This window comes from Neopsephotus bourkii, unplaced genomic scaffold (genome assembly GCF_033783945.1).
Source record: "Neopsephotus bourkii isolate Nb327-2 ecotype Australia unplaced genomic scaffold, CSIRO-AGI_Nbou_v1 NB_1783, whole genome shotgun sequence".
NCBI classification, from domain to species: domain Eukaryota; kingdom Metazoa; phylum Chordata; class Aves; order Psittaciformes; family Psittacidae; genus Neopsephotus; species Neopsephotus bourkii.
In genome coordinates this window covers 202,438-215,412 of record NW_026902257.1, presented here as the reverse complement: position 1 = coordinate 215,412, position 12,975 = coordinate 202,438, and the positions used below count along the sequence as shown (strand labels likewise).

General features: G+C 39.7%; 1 protein-coding gene across 1 annotated transcript in view; it reads left to right on the top strand.

The window, feature by feature from the left end:
* CSGALNACT2 (chondroitin sulfate N-acetylgalactosaminyltransferase 2) overlaps positions 1 to 12,449 on the top strand; it is a 31,634-nt gene extending 19,185 nt beyond the window's left edge. Inside the window, exons 3-8 of the mRNA XM_061380020.1 lie at positions 4,570 to 4,786; positions 5,298 to 5,399; positions 5,656 to 5,834; positions 8,570 to 8,664; positions 10,135 to 10,216; positions 11,346 to 12,449. Of these exons, the coding sequence (XP_061236004.1) occupies positions 4,570 to 4,786; positions 5,298 to 5,399; positions 5,656 to 5,834; positions 8,570 to 8,664; positions 10,135 to 10,216; positions 11,346 to 11,638 (968 nt within the window). The 3' untranslated portion in view covers positions 11,639 to 12,449. The remainder of the gene's footprint in view (positions 1 to 4,569; positions 4,787 to 5,297; positions 5,400 to 5,655; positions 5,835 to 8,569; positions 8,665 to 10,134; positions 10,217 to 11,345) is intronic.
* The last annotated feature ends 526 nt before the right edge of the window (positions 12,450 to 12,975 follow it).

Sequence of the window (12,975 nt, the reverse complement as noted above, 5' to 3'; positions counted from 1 at the left end):
GTTGCTGCTTTTTATTTTGTGTCCTTGATTCAACTGTTCATGCAACTTCTTTGCTGCATGCTCAGCCTCTGTAGTCTGTATATAAAGGTATTCTGACTTCTACCAGTGGTGCCAGGAAGGTGTATCCACAAGAGTGAGCAGTCTGTTCAGGTGTTATCCAAACTGATGTTATTTTTTTAGCGTTGCAAGACAGAGTAATGAGCCTAATCTGTTTGGAGCTGTGATTAGGCAGAGCTGTCACAGCCACATCATGGCTATTGGCAAGCTTTGAGCAATAACACCAAGTTAAAAAAAAAAGATTTGCAAGTATGTGTTACAACTGTGAAGATACTTTCTGAAAGCTCAAAATTAGTTTTCAACAAGACTTGACTTACTTTGCTGATGAAGAGAAAATCAGTAAGTTTCTCAGTTCTGTAGGCCTGTTTACTGCATTGCTACCTTTTTTGCTTTGCTGCAACCCAAATTGAAACTTCCAAACATCTAATATTAACAGAACAAAAAATCTGACCTTAAAAAAAGTCTTGTTCTGTAGTTGCTGTTTGAGAAACACTTTGAAGTTGCTTTTTTTTTAAATATTTCTGTTAGATCTAAGAATATGAGAAATGGGAGTATGCTGTTCTCCTTGGATGAAGAGTGTCCCTAGAGGGGATAAAAGTTGCAATATTACATATTATCATAAATGAAGGGTTGAGGACTACAAACAATGAACCTAATTGATGAACTGGGCATTCTAAGATAGTCCTGGATTAAAAATAGTTTTCTTTGAGATCATTATTTGATGTTCAGAAACAGAGGATAAGTAAAATGGGAAGAGCATAATAGTATTACTTCTGCCCATCCCCTTTCTTCAGAAGCCTGGGACATTAAATCTTGAATAGTGATGCAAAACTCATTGAGGAGCTTTCATGGACATCTGTACTTTACTATCAGTGTAACTGGGTTATTTGGGTTACATTTATCAGTGTAATGAATTTATTTCATCAGGATATTAAAAGCTCTTCCATTGGTTAGACGTTTAACTTTCAGAAAATAGAGGCATTAGTGTATTTTCAGAAGTTAATTGTTGGTTAGCTAATCTCTAATGAAGGTCTTGTTATTGAATGTCTGTCAGAATTTGAGTGCTTTTGTTTGGGTCTATTTCTCTTGCTTCTGTGTTTCCAGTTGTAACTGGGCAAAGTCCAGAAACTGTCTTTAGGTCTGAATCTCAAGGGAAAACTTCCAGCCCATCCTTGGCATATAAAAGATTGTTTATCCCAGCACTACAAGCTCAGAGTCAAAACTTCCAGAGTCCCTGCCATCCACAGAACAGTTTTGACTGCTTATCATGCAAAATACCCCCTTTAGTATGACCTGCATATGACCAGAAACTGGCCAGTGTCCTGGAACTTCAGCTGACGATTTTAGTATACAGAAATAAGGGACACCTCTTAAATTCCATAAACACTTTCTTGGTAGCTGTAAAAGAAATAATAGTATTCAAGGCAATAGAAGAATAGCTTTTTGGCTTTAATAGTAATTGATTCCCAGTATTCCTCGATTTGTTTGGTGAGAAACAGAACTCTGAGAAGGGACTAAAGCTTCATGGACGAGGAATAACAGCTGTTAAATTATTTCTGCTGCTTTTTACCTCTTTGCTTATAGAGCTCTATTTTGGATGGCAGCCAGCATATGCTAGTTGGAAGGTGAGATAGCAAGTTTTATTACATGAGTCAGTCCCAAGTGTTAAAAACCTGAATATGCTAAGAAGTAAAACAGATGTGGGTTCTTTTTCTGGCTGTTTCAGTTCAGGCTTCTGTGTGTAGAAGCTTTAATCCCATAAAAGTATTCAAATTAGTAGATTGCCTGTGGAGGTTAGCTCATAGTTAAGAGCATATACTATTTTGAAAGTGTGCCATTGGTAGGATGCTGAGATTCAAAAGTTGGGAATCTCCTAGCAATGAAATGTTGGCAAGGCCCTACTGAAATTCATATTAAGGTCTTTATGAACTAACAGCAATGGTAATTTTTTAAAGTTCCTTCAATCTACGAATTTTTCTTCTGTGCCACAGCCTTCTGTTGCAAACTGACATCTAAGCCTGTCCTCTGATTCAAGATAACCTACTTACAACTGTGACATGCTTTTAAAAAGTTTCACTTATAAATGGTATTTTCATCTGTAAACAGCTATTAGATACCAAAGAAAGGAATTTTATCTGAAATACTGAATGTGAGTTTATGCAGGATTACTGGTACAAAGTATTTGCTGTGTTGCATGAAAACAAGGTGTGCAAATGCCATGGTTGCATCAGCTGCTTCAGTAAGCAAGAAGCTGTTTTCAAGGTACAGTGCTAGACTATGCAGCACAAAGAGTTGGAGTGAAAAAGGGCTGAGAGGGATTTAAGATCTTTTTCTGCTTCTAAGAATCAACACTGGACTTCCATTGTTTGAAACACGCTTTTCAGTACTTGTAATTAATACTGATTTGAAACTGTCATGCTGAGGATTAAAATGTGTTGCATATTTTATGCAGCTTTGTGTTCACAAAAGAATAAATACGGATTTCTGTCTCTTAGTGTTCATTTCAAAACTGTATTCATAGGGTAAAAAGCTTTTAAGGTGGAAAAGCTGTATTCAGACACCATTAAATTTCAGTATAAAGGCATTGGCTTGTTCTGCTACAACACATCTCCCACACACCCTGTGTGGTGGTCATCCATGTGTCCCATCAGGTGTGCCAGTACACATGCTTACCTGCAAGAGAGGGTGCATTACAGAGCAGAATATACGAGTGGTATAGGGAGCTTGCTGTGAAAGAATGGCAGTTGGGCAGATACAGGATGGGGCAGGAAGAGGGAACATCAGTGAATAAAATGGGATTTGGTTTGGGGAGAGAGGCTGGAGCAGAGGAACATGGAGGGAATTAGGTAGATCTCGGGAAAGGACTCTGTAAATGGAGCGTGGGTTATAGAGAAAAAAAGCTGGGGCAAGGTGGTGTATGCAATCCTTGCTTCTTGTGTTGAATGAGAAAATAATGGGAGGAAGGAGCATGGAGGAATACTTGCATGGGGGTAGTAGAGAGAGAGGAGAGAGGCAAACCTTTCTATTCAAGGCAGACAAAACAAAGCTGCTCTAAGTTTGAGGACTGTTCCCCTCACATCCCCTCCCCTCTTGATTTCAGTTGCAAAAAAGGACAATAACCACAGTGTGTATATATATACACACATATAAGGACAGTATACTGAGCACAAAAGACAACCCCTTGTGTCACCAGACCAGTTTGTCTATCCTGTGCCCTGCCACCTTCTTTTGGTGGGAGCCTGGGAGAGGATTTTAGGTGCTCTGGAGGCTGCTTTGCAGAAGAAGAGGCAGTCTAGGCCTGCTGAATGAGTGAATGGAGATACACTGGCTGCATGGTGTGAGGGCAGGGGTGTTGTCTCTGGCCAGCTCAAAGTTCTTTGGTTCATAGCGTAGCTTATTTTTTTTCTCTATAGGACACCTTTTTCTTTTGGGTGAGAGAGAGGAGAGCAGAGATGGGATGAATGTAGGGCAGTTCTGTTGGAGTATTTTTCCCCTCATCATCTCTTGCTCTCATATTAGTATGGGTACAGAATTAACAACACAAAGCTCAGTTGAGCCAATGCCACAGATGAGTCTTGGTCTTTTGCTTTGTGGTATAAAATTAGAGAGGCTGTTGGCTTAACTTGCTTCCTTGATGTCCTTAAATGACTCATATTCTGAATGAGATAGACTTTCCAACCCATTAAGAGTGAAATTTCTCTAAATAGGTAATCCTGTTTGTAGTGGACCGCTGGTGTTTTCTCAGTGTTACAGTTAGGTAGAAAACTTCTGCCTCTGTCCTTAGAGGACTGTGACTGTAGTGAAATACCACTGTCTTTATTCATCACAGAGAACGTCCTGTAGCTAGTGGGAAAACTTCTGCCTCTGTCCTTAGAGGACTGTGACTATAGTGAAATACCACTGTCTTTATTCATCACAGAGAACATCCTGTAGCTAGTGGTCAGCAATGAAAGCAATTTTAGAGCATTCCAGCGTTTATCACACATTATTTTTTTTTTAGATATCACATTTTAGATTTTCCAGGCTTTGTCAAGCAAGTTACTATGTCATTTGTTCTGCCCGCAGCTTTGTGTTATGCTGATTGCTGGCCAGATGATCTGAGCTTTCACTGTGGACTAGCTCTGGGGATGATCCTTACTGAAGGGCGTAAGGACAGGCAATAATAGATTTCGGCCATCCTTTATCAAATAGCTGAATTCCCTTTCTATTGGGAAGACCAAACTAATGCTGCCTGAGAAGTTGATGTAGGATGATAAAGTCTGTTGTGGCCTCTAAGAAGCAAGGGAAGCAGGAGCTTGTTTGGGACTGTTTCTCAGATCTGGTCTAGGAGGATAGAAAGTTATTGTGATTGTTGATGGTTTGTAAGTTGTTTTGGTTTTAGGAAAAGCCCAGAAGCTTTTTCCCTACAGGTTTACTTACTTGCTTCTATAGTTCTTTGGAAAAACAGTGTGTCTGAAATACAATTGCTGGGATCTTTGACTTTACAAATTACTTGTGTGGCTTATTCTTCAGGTTACTATCGTACAGAAAGAGATAAAGGGACACAGTATGAGCTGTTTTATAAGAAGATGGATGGCATGGAATACAGGCATGTCACCTTGTTCCGACCTTTTGGACCACTCATGAAAGTGAAGAGTGAAACAGTCGATATTTCTAGATCAATCATTAACATTATTGTCCCTCTTGCTGGAAGAACTGAGGCATTTGCACAATTTATGCAAAACTTTAGGTAGGTGCATGAGATTATATAGTGAGCTTTATTGCTGATTTTCAGTATCTTGTTTCCTTTTCAAACTGAATTTCCAGAACTAATGATTCCAACATTGTGTGCAGCTGCCTTGGAATGCTTGTAATTGAGCCTACTATATGGAGAAAACGTTCCTTCTAAAACGATTTAAGAGATTCTCAAATTGCACTTCTAGACCAAATGCCAGGGTTGTTGTGAACCTGGACACAGATGATCTTGAACATCATTTTCATGTTTACATCAGCTTTTGAGCTCCTCTTTATAAAATAAGGTTTTGGAATGAGACACACAGTATTGGAACCTTCTGATTCAAGTGGGAAAGATGGGGAAAGAAAAGGGAAAATGTTTTTCCTTGTTTTCTTTAGAAGCTAGTTGAAGTCTAACCAGAATGCTTAAATCTGCTAATACTCTTACATGTAACAGCTTTTAAGCACCTGAAGTTTCTGTTGTGTTGCAAGTTATTATTAATATCAGTTTATGTTTGTGCTTGCAGGGATGTGTGTATTCATCAGGATAAGCGTCTTCACCTCACAGTGGTGTATTTTGGACAAGATGGGCTATCAGAAGTAAAAGGCATCCTAGAATCTGTAGCTAGGTAAGTGTGTTGATCCAGTGTCAGTCAATGTGAACAATACTGTTTGGTATTTAAAATGGTTTGTTGTTGTTGGAACAGGGTTTTTTTTTCCTCATTCTCATGGTATAACAGGATTGTTTTGGGATTTTTTAATTTCTGGAATAAAATTACTGTAAAATGCTGAGAAAGTATAAATGATCCATTCTGTCCCCTGTCGTTCCCCCCCCACCCCCACCCCCCCCGGTTTATTTTGTATTTGGCTCTCTTTTTGTTTTAGAGAAACAAGCTTCCACAATTACACACTTGTCTCTCTGAATGAGGAATTTAACCGAGGCCGAGGACTTGATGTGGGTGCCAGAGCCTGGGAAAAGGGCGAGGTCCTGATGTTCTTCTGTGATGTTGATGTTTATTTCACGGCTGAGTTCCTCAACAGTTGTCGCTTAAATGCTGAGCCTGGTATGTTTCTTTACAGTTGCTGTAACCCAGTATTGTTGCCTTGTTTTGCTTAAACTGACAATAGAGAAAACTAGCTTGAATGGTGGAGATTATTCAGTACCATGAGCCTGGGAAGATGAAAAATACTCTGCACACAAAGGACAGTAGTATTTAGATTGAGAAATAAATTTTGTCTTAGCATAGCTTGTTTTAAGAACATGTTGCCTTTTTGCATAAGAAGTACAGTTTTCTTAAGGTTTGGCTGTCTAAAAGAAAGTTGGATAGTTTAATTGCTTTAACAATTGGTCTGCATGTAAATTTGTATAACAAAACTCAGTGTAGGACTTGCAGTGGAAAATTATTTTTGTTATACTGAAATCTCTAACAAGTTTGTAACAAGTTTTGTGTAAAGCATTCGACACTGTCCCACACAACATCCTTGTCTCTAAATTGGAGAGACTTCAATTTGATGGATGGGCCACTCGGTGGATAAAGAAGTGGCTGGATGGCCTCACACAAAGAGTTGTGGTCAATGGCTCCATGTCCGGCTGGAGACCAGTAACGAGTGGTGTCCCTTAGGGATTGGTGTTGGGACCGGTCTTGTTTAACATCTTCGTCGCTGACATGGACAGTGGGATTGAGTGTGCCCTCAGCAAGTTTGCCGATGACACCAAGCTGTGTGGTTCGGTTGATACGCTGGAGGGAAGGAATGGCATCCAGAGGGACCTTGACACGCTTCTGAGGTGGGCTGATGCCAACCTCATGAAGTTTAACCATGCCAAGTGCAAGGTCCTACACATGGGTCGGAGCAATCCCAGGCACAGCTACAGGTTGGGCAGAGAAGAGATTCAGGGCAGCCCTGCAGAGAAGGACTTGGGGTGTTGGTTGTTGAAAAAATGAACATGAGTTGGCAGTGTGTGCTTGCAGCCCAGAAAGCCAACCGTATCCTGGGCTGCCTCAAAAGGAGTGTGACCAGCAGGTCAAAGGAGCTGATCCTGCCCCCCTGCTCTGCTCTTGTGAGACCTCACTTGCATTATTGTGTGCAGTTCTGGTGTCCTCAACATAAAAAGGAGATGGATCTGTTGGGACAAGTCCAGAGAAGGGCCACAAGGATGATCAGGGGACTGGAGCACCTCCCGTATGAAGATAGGCTGAAAAAGTTGGGGCTGTTCAGCCTGGAGAAGAGAAGGCTGTGTGGAGACCTCATAGCCGCCTTCCAGTATCTGAAGGGGGCCTATAGGGATGCTGGGGATGGACTCTTCATTAGGGACTGTAGTGATAGGACCAGGAGTAATGGGTTAAATCTTAAACAGGGGCAGTTTAGATTGGATATAAGGAGGAAATTCTTTCCTGTTAGGGTGGTGAGGCACTGGAATAGGTTGTCCAGGGAGGTTGTGAATGCTCCATCCCTGGCAGTGTTACAGAGCAGGTTGGATGAGGCCTTGGGTGATATGGTTTAGTGTGAGGTGTCCCTGCCCATGGCAGGGGGGTTGGAACTTGATGATCTTCAGGTCCTTTCCAACCCTAACCATTCTATGATTCTAAGTTTGATTTATGTCTTCTCACGCTTGTGTGACCAAGACACTTCATGTATAAAAGGGTTTCAGTAGAGCTACACAATGTGCTCCTTAAAGAGACTGAGCTAATGTTCCACATTTACATACCGAGCTCTGAAATTTTCTGACCATTTTTCTCAAGTTTGTATGAAGCCTGCTTGTTCTACCAGCTTCTGGATAAAGCTTTCTCAAGGTAACAAGACTGTTGGTTAAGACCACCTCCTGTCAAACATTTGCTTGGCTTTATTTTGTTTTTTTTAGTGCTTACTCTTATTCTGGTGTTGTCATAGCCAGAAACCATTTTCTGCAAATGTCAATTTGGAATGAATAGGTACTTCCTCTTCACATAATAAGCAGGCAAGAAATTTTGCTGTAAGCCAGATATTTGGATGCTGTTTCTTGCTTTTTCTTTCATTTTTGTCTGTCTCTGCACTTGATGAAAAGAGTTATATAAATAATTGGAAAAACTTTGGAGGGGAGCATCTTGTGAGCTTTCATAAGGAAGGCAGTTCGAGATACTGCTTGACAATTCATACTGAGAGTTTGTCACCTTTGCTGCAAGTGAGATCTGTAAGGCTTCTCACACATTCAGAGTTAATGCCCAAGTCAGGGTACTGAGTATTCTTGTGGGATGTGGTCAGTACTTTTGTGGCACTGGCAGTGCAAGAGATCCTTGAAAAATATCTATCTGGCTTTTGTAATAGGCATAGGAGTAGTGTCACAGCATAATCAGAATACTCATGATGTTTAATGCCCTTGCAGGATGTCCTAGGTGTACACACTTTTACATGTTTGTGCAAACAGGCAAGCCCATAAAACTAATCATTGCAAGGTGTCACTCGGACTTGGTTTTTAGCTTTACTGTATAACATTATTGCAGGGATTTTTCACAGGCATCTAATGTGACATTGTGGTATGTAATATATGTATAATATTTTATATAAGTATGCATAACTATATATAAATGTATACGTGTAGAGTATATATAAACTTGTGTACATCTGTTTTTCTAATCTTGTGGGCTCTGCCCCACTAGATGTTACAGGCTACCTAAATGTTAAATCCTAGCAGCTAGAACTTATATTTGCTTGTTTTCCTTTTGACGGCTAATAGCTAGTATTTTACATAGAGTATTTCTAGTTTCCTCTTGCTTTCAGAAAGTGTGCCCACAGTGAGTAACAATTACTTTTTCATTTCCAGGGAAAAAGGTGTTTTATCCTGTGGTATTCAGCCTTTACAATCCTGCTATTGTCTATGCCAACCAAGATATACCAGCCCCTGTGGAGCAACAACTGGTAAGCAGTGTGATTTATTCTGAATAGAAATTAACTATGCTTTGTATCAAACCAAAATTAAATGTAACTTAATAGTCTGTTTGAGATCTCTTATGATCTTAGTGCATATCTAAACACTTTATGGGCAAAGCACTTGGAAGAAAATCTTATCAAATAGGAAAACCCCCTCAATCTTAGATGTACTTGGAGTTCCAGATTAAAAAACAACAAACAAACCAAAGCCCAAAAGCTTTAGTCAAATGAAGTTGGTGGTTCTGATCTATTGTTTAATTCTGGCTTGGAAAGCCACTATTTTACGAGGATAGTGGCATAACGTGGCAGCAATTTTCACCTTAAGTTCCAGCAAAGTGGTGAAAGGCAAAAACCTGTGAATGATGTTTGATAGGATTCCCTCAGTATGGACTCTTTGCTAACTACCAAATGATAGTTGCAGGAAGTGTGCCATGTAACTCAAGGTGAGCTAAGATGTCTAGTCAGTTTCCTTTTTTTTTTTTTTGTGCTATGGACAGCTGTACCCTGTGCAGATTGTTTCTTTACCTTTGCCATCCAGCGTCTGCTAGAATCATCGGCTGTTATACTGCTAATTTTGTCTTGCTTATGGAATGAGAAACACACACTGCTTCTAGGGAACCTTGTAGTCAAAACAATAAACAGACCCCGCAAACATTCACGAGAGTAGGTTTAAGGATCATTCAGGGCTCATCAGAAAGAAGTGCTCTATTTCTGGATCTTTGTTGCCTGAAGATGGAATGGCCGCAGTCAGCGTGCAGCCTGACTCTCTTGAAAGAGACTGCATAAATGAAATTGGGTTTTGCAGCTGGGACTTTGATGTAGACAGGTTTCGAGGAGAGAAAGGAGAGTGCAACACAGCCTTACTGAAAGAAAAAAACCCCATGCTATGGCTCACCCCTGTATTTCTTGCAAGGATCCTAGTGAAAGTAGGAGGGAAGGTTTTACATATGCCCTCAAGTAGTCACAGCTGAGGGGAGTGAGCTGCTGCCTGACAGTTCTGGTGTTTGCTTTTTTGAATTGAAAAATGTTATGGTTGCTGCCTTCAATCACAAAACTTACTTTTCTTTTTCTCATCATATCAGAACAAGAAGAGACAAATGTGACCTTAGAAAACAGGTAGGAATTGCAGTGTTGGAACAAATGTTTTGGCAATAGACTACCAAAAATTTACTGCTTGGTCTGAGCAGATATATAGAAACTAGAGGTTGTGTGGCAGAAAGAAAACATAGAAATTGCAATAAGAGGAAGTGTTTGGAATCAGATGTCAAAGGGTGAAGTGAACAGCAGGTAAATTAGGAAGCCCACATCTGTGCATTACACAGAAATGCTAGAAGTGTTATATGATGTATCCTGCACCGAGCAAATGATCGGAAGAGCTTAGTGTTCTACAAAATTAAGTGCAATATATCTCCTTCATTGTATTTTGCATTTCAAAGTGAAACTGCTTTATAATTGCAGGTACACAAGAAGGATTCTGGTTTCTGGCGGGATTTTGGCTTTGGGATGACTTGTCAGTATCGGACAGACTTTTTGACTGTTGGTAAGATGAAAATGAAAAAACAAAAAAGATTGTGTTTAAAAATTAATTCTCAGTCCTTATCTACTGACAGGAGAGTAATGCATTTGTTTACTGTTTTCCAAGCGCAGCAGTCAGGTTTGCTTGACAAGTTTGACCAAAGAGATAAATAGGATTTCTTTAGATTTTCATGTCCTATCTGCTGAGTGTTGATCAAGTGACAGTATTTTTTTTAGTACCAACATTTCATTATAGAACTTCTAAAAATCGTTCATTTTCTTGTACTTTGACTGTCTGAAGCAAATTAATCAAGTTTAAGAAAAACATCCCTCAAATAAACCACTAACATATATAGGAAGCATTCAAAATCTTTCTTTGAAATAACCTTGAGTAGTTGAAGAGTTGTTTGTCTTTAGCAGTATGCTTTACCACCCCCTTGTGGCATGCTGTTAAAACTGAGAACAAGCTAGGTGTGCTTCGATTTGGAAAACCATCTTGAAGACAGCCTGCCATAAGGTGTAATGATGTAGCCCTATGCTCTGTAGAATGGCTTGAATGCAGGCTGATTTATGATAGCAGTCCTATTGCCATGTGTAAAGTATATGCTAAAGGAAGTCTTCATGAGTTTTGAAATTTTGCATGAGTTTGGGTTGATTTAGACTGTGGTTCTGGAAAAGCAAGAGAACTTAAAATGGTGGAACAGGTTCCTTTCCTTAGTCTGTATTTTTTAGTTGTGATCAATGGAGTAGTTGCTGGCACATTTAGAAAGGGCTTTTTATGTGAGGCATGACTGCTTCATTTTTCAGCTGCTAAAATCTATTCTGATTGCTAAAAATAACCCAAAAGCATAGCCAGTAAGATTTGCATGCAGTTTTCTGCAGCTGTCACATGAGATGTCATGCATAATGTGATATGGGGACACTGTTCTAAGAGACTTTCTGGAGCCAGCAGTGCATGATCTGTGTCCTGGGCAGTTTCCACCACAAAGGATGTGGTATGATTGAAGCTCCTCTCCTTCAATTTGGCATGGAAAACTTAAAAAAGTGGTATGTCACACCAGATTTGGTAATACATTATACAAGGAGCATTGCTCTTTTTGCCTTTCATCTGGCCTGTGTACCAAAATAACTTTTTCTGATATTGTTTTTTATAGGGGGTTTTGACTTGGAAGTGAAAGGCTGGGGTGGTGAGGATGTTCACCTTTACAGAAAGTACTTGCATGGTGACCTTATTGTGATCAGGACACCTGTCCCTGGTCTCTTTCACCTCTGGCATGAGAAGCATTGTGCAGATGAACTCACTCCAGAGCAGTATCGCATGTGTATCCAGTCCAAAGCCATGAATGAGGCCTCTCACTCGCACCTTGGGATGCTGGTCTTCAGGGAGGAGATTGAGACTCACCTCCGTAAGCAGGCTTACAGGACTAACAGCGAAGCAGTGGGTTAAATGTCAACCCTGTGACTTTTGATGACTTCAAATTCACAATGAACCAGCACCATTTTACAGCCTTAATTCAGCTTAACAATGCAGTGCCTCTCTTTTTCAGTGAAGAAGAGTTTAAAGGGTTTTTGGTTCTTGTATTTGTTTTTCAAGTAATTCTTTGACTGTTACGCTGTTACCTAGATATCTTGCAAGTTCAAGCACCTCAAATAAATTGGAAAATGTATGTAGTTCAAGGAAAGAGACTTGAGTATGGATTGGAAAATCAGTGGAATGTATAACTCGACACTTTTCCACATGGTACATTTCAATTTTTATATTTGCATTATTTTAAGAATTAAATAATCTTTTGTGTTGTCTTGGGTATTTTCAGTCTGTATGGCTCACTGCTCTGTGACTTTAGAAGGACACTATACTTACACTCCATTGTAGAAACAAGAAAGGTGTGAAAAATAATTTCCATAAAAGTTGTACAGGATGTGCCGACTGGTACATCAGCTGTTCAGGTTGCTGATTCACAGCAAGGGCTTGGTGCCACATTTGCTGTATTAACAGACATTCACATGGTTCAATACAGAGTTATTTATATTGGTGGAGGAGAATGATAATCTTTAAGTGGAATTTTAGAGCATATAATGTAATTTCACACTGCAAACCAGACACAACCTTCTTGTCTCTCTGTCTCCTGACTCGGACGAGTTGGGAGCGTTGTCTCAGTTGGGCATTTCTGGGTCTGGTCTTTTCCCACAGTAGATGCCACATCACAGAATTCCTTCTATGAACTGAGTTATGCTATTAAACTAATTTGTTTAAAGATTTTTGGCTCCACTCCTCCTTATTCAAAGGTCCAGTGTGTACATCTCATCCTTTAAGTTGAGGAACCATGTTTTCATTCCCATATAAATTTATTAGAGGCTCATTTGCTATTATGCTGTTATTGTCCTTTGCTTTCTTTTTCTGGCATTTTCCTGATATGTTTTTGGAAAGGCTGTCATATAATGTCAGCTGTTTCTGTGACTGAAAAAGCAAGTGCTGTTACAGTCTTTCCTCATACAATGGTCTCCATTCTACTGATTATATTAGTAATTTTATTCTTTTTCAGTTTGAGGGCATTTTAGTTGGGTTTTGGTGGGAGGGTTTTGGGGTTGGTTTGGGGTTGTTTTTTGGGGTTTTTTGTTTTTTGTTTTTTTTTTTTTGCTTGCTCACTCTCTTTATTTTCAACATGCATAAGTAGAATTATGCTATGGTCTCATTAGTGCCTTGTACAATGGCACTACTACTTTTCTACTTCCTTATTGGTTATTTTGGGATACATAAGCAGTTTAAATTCCGGCACGTGATTT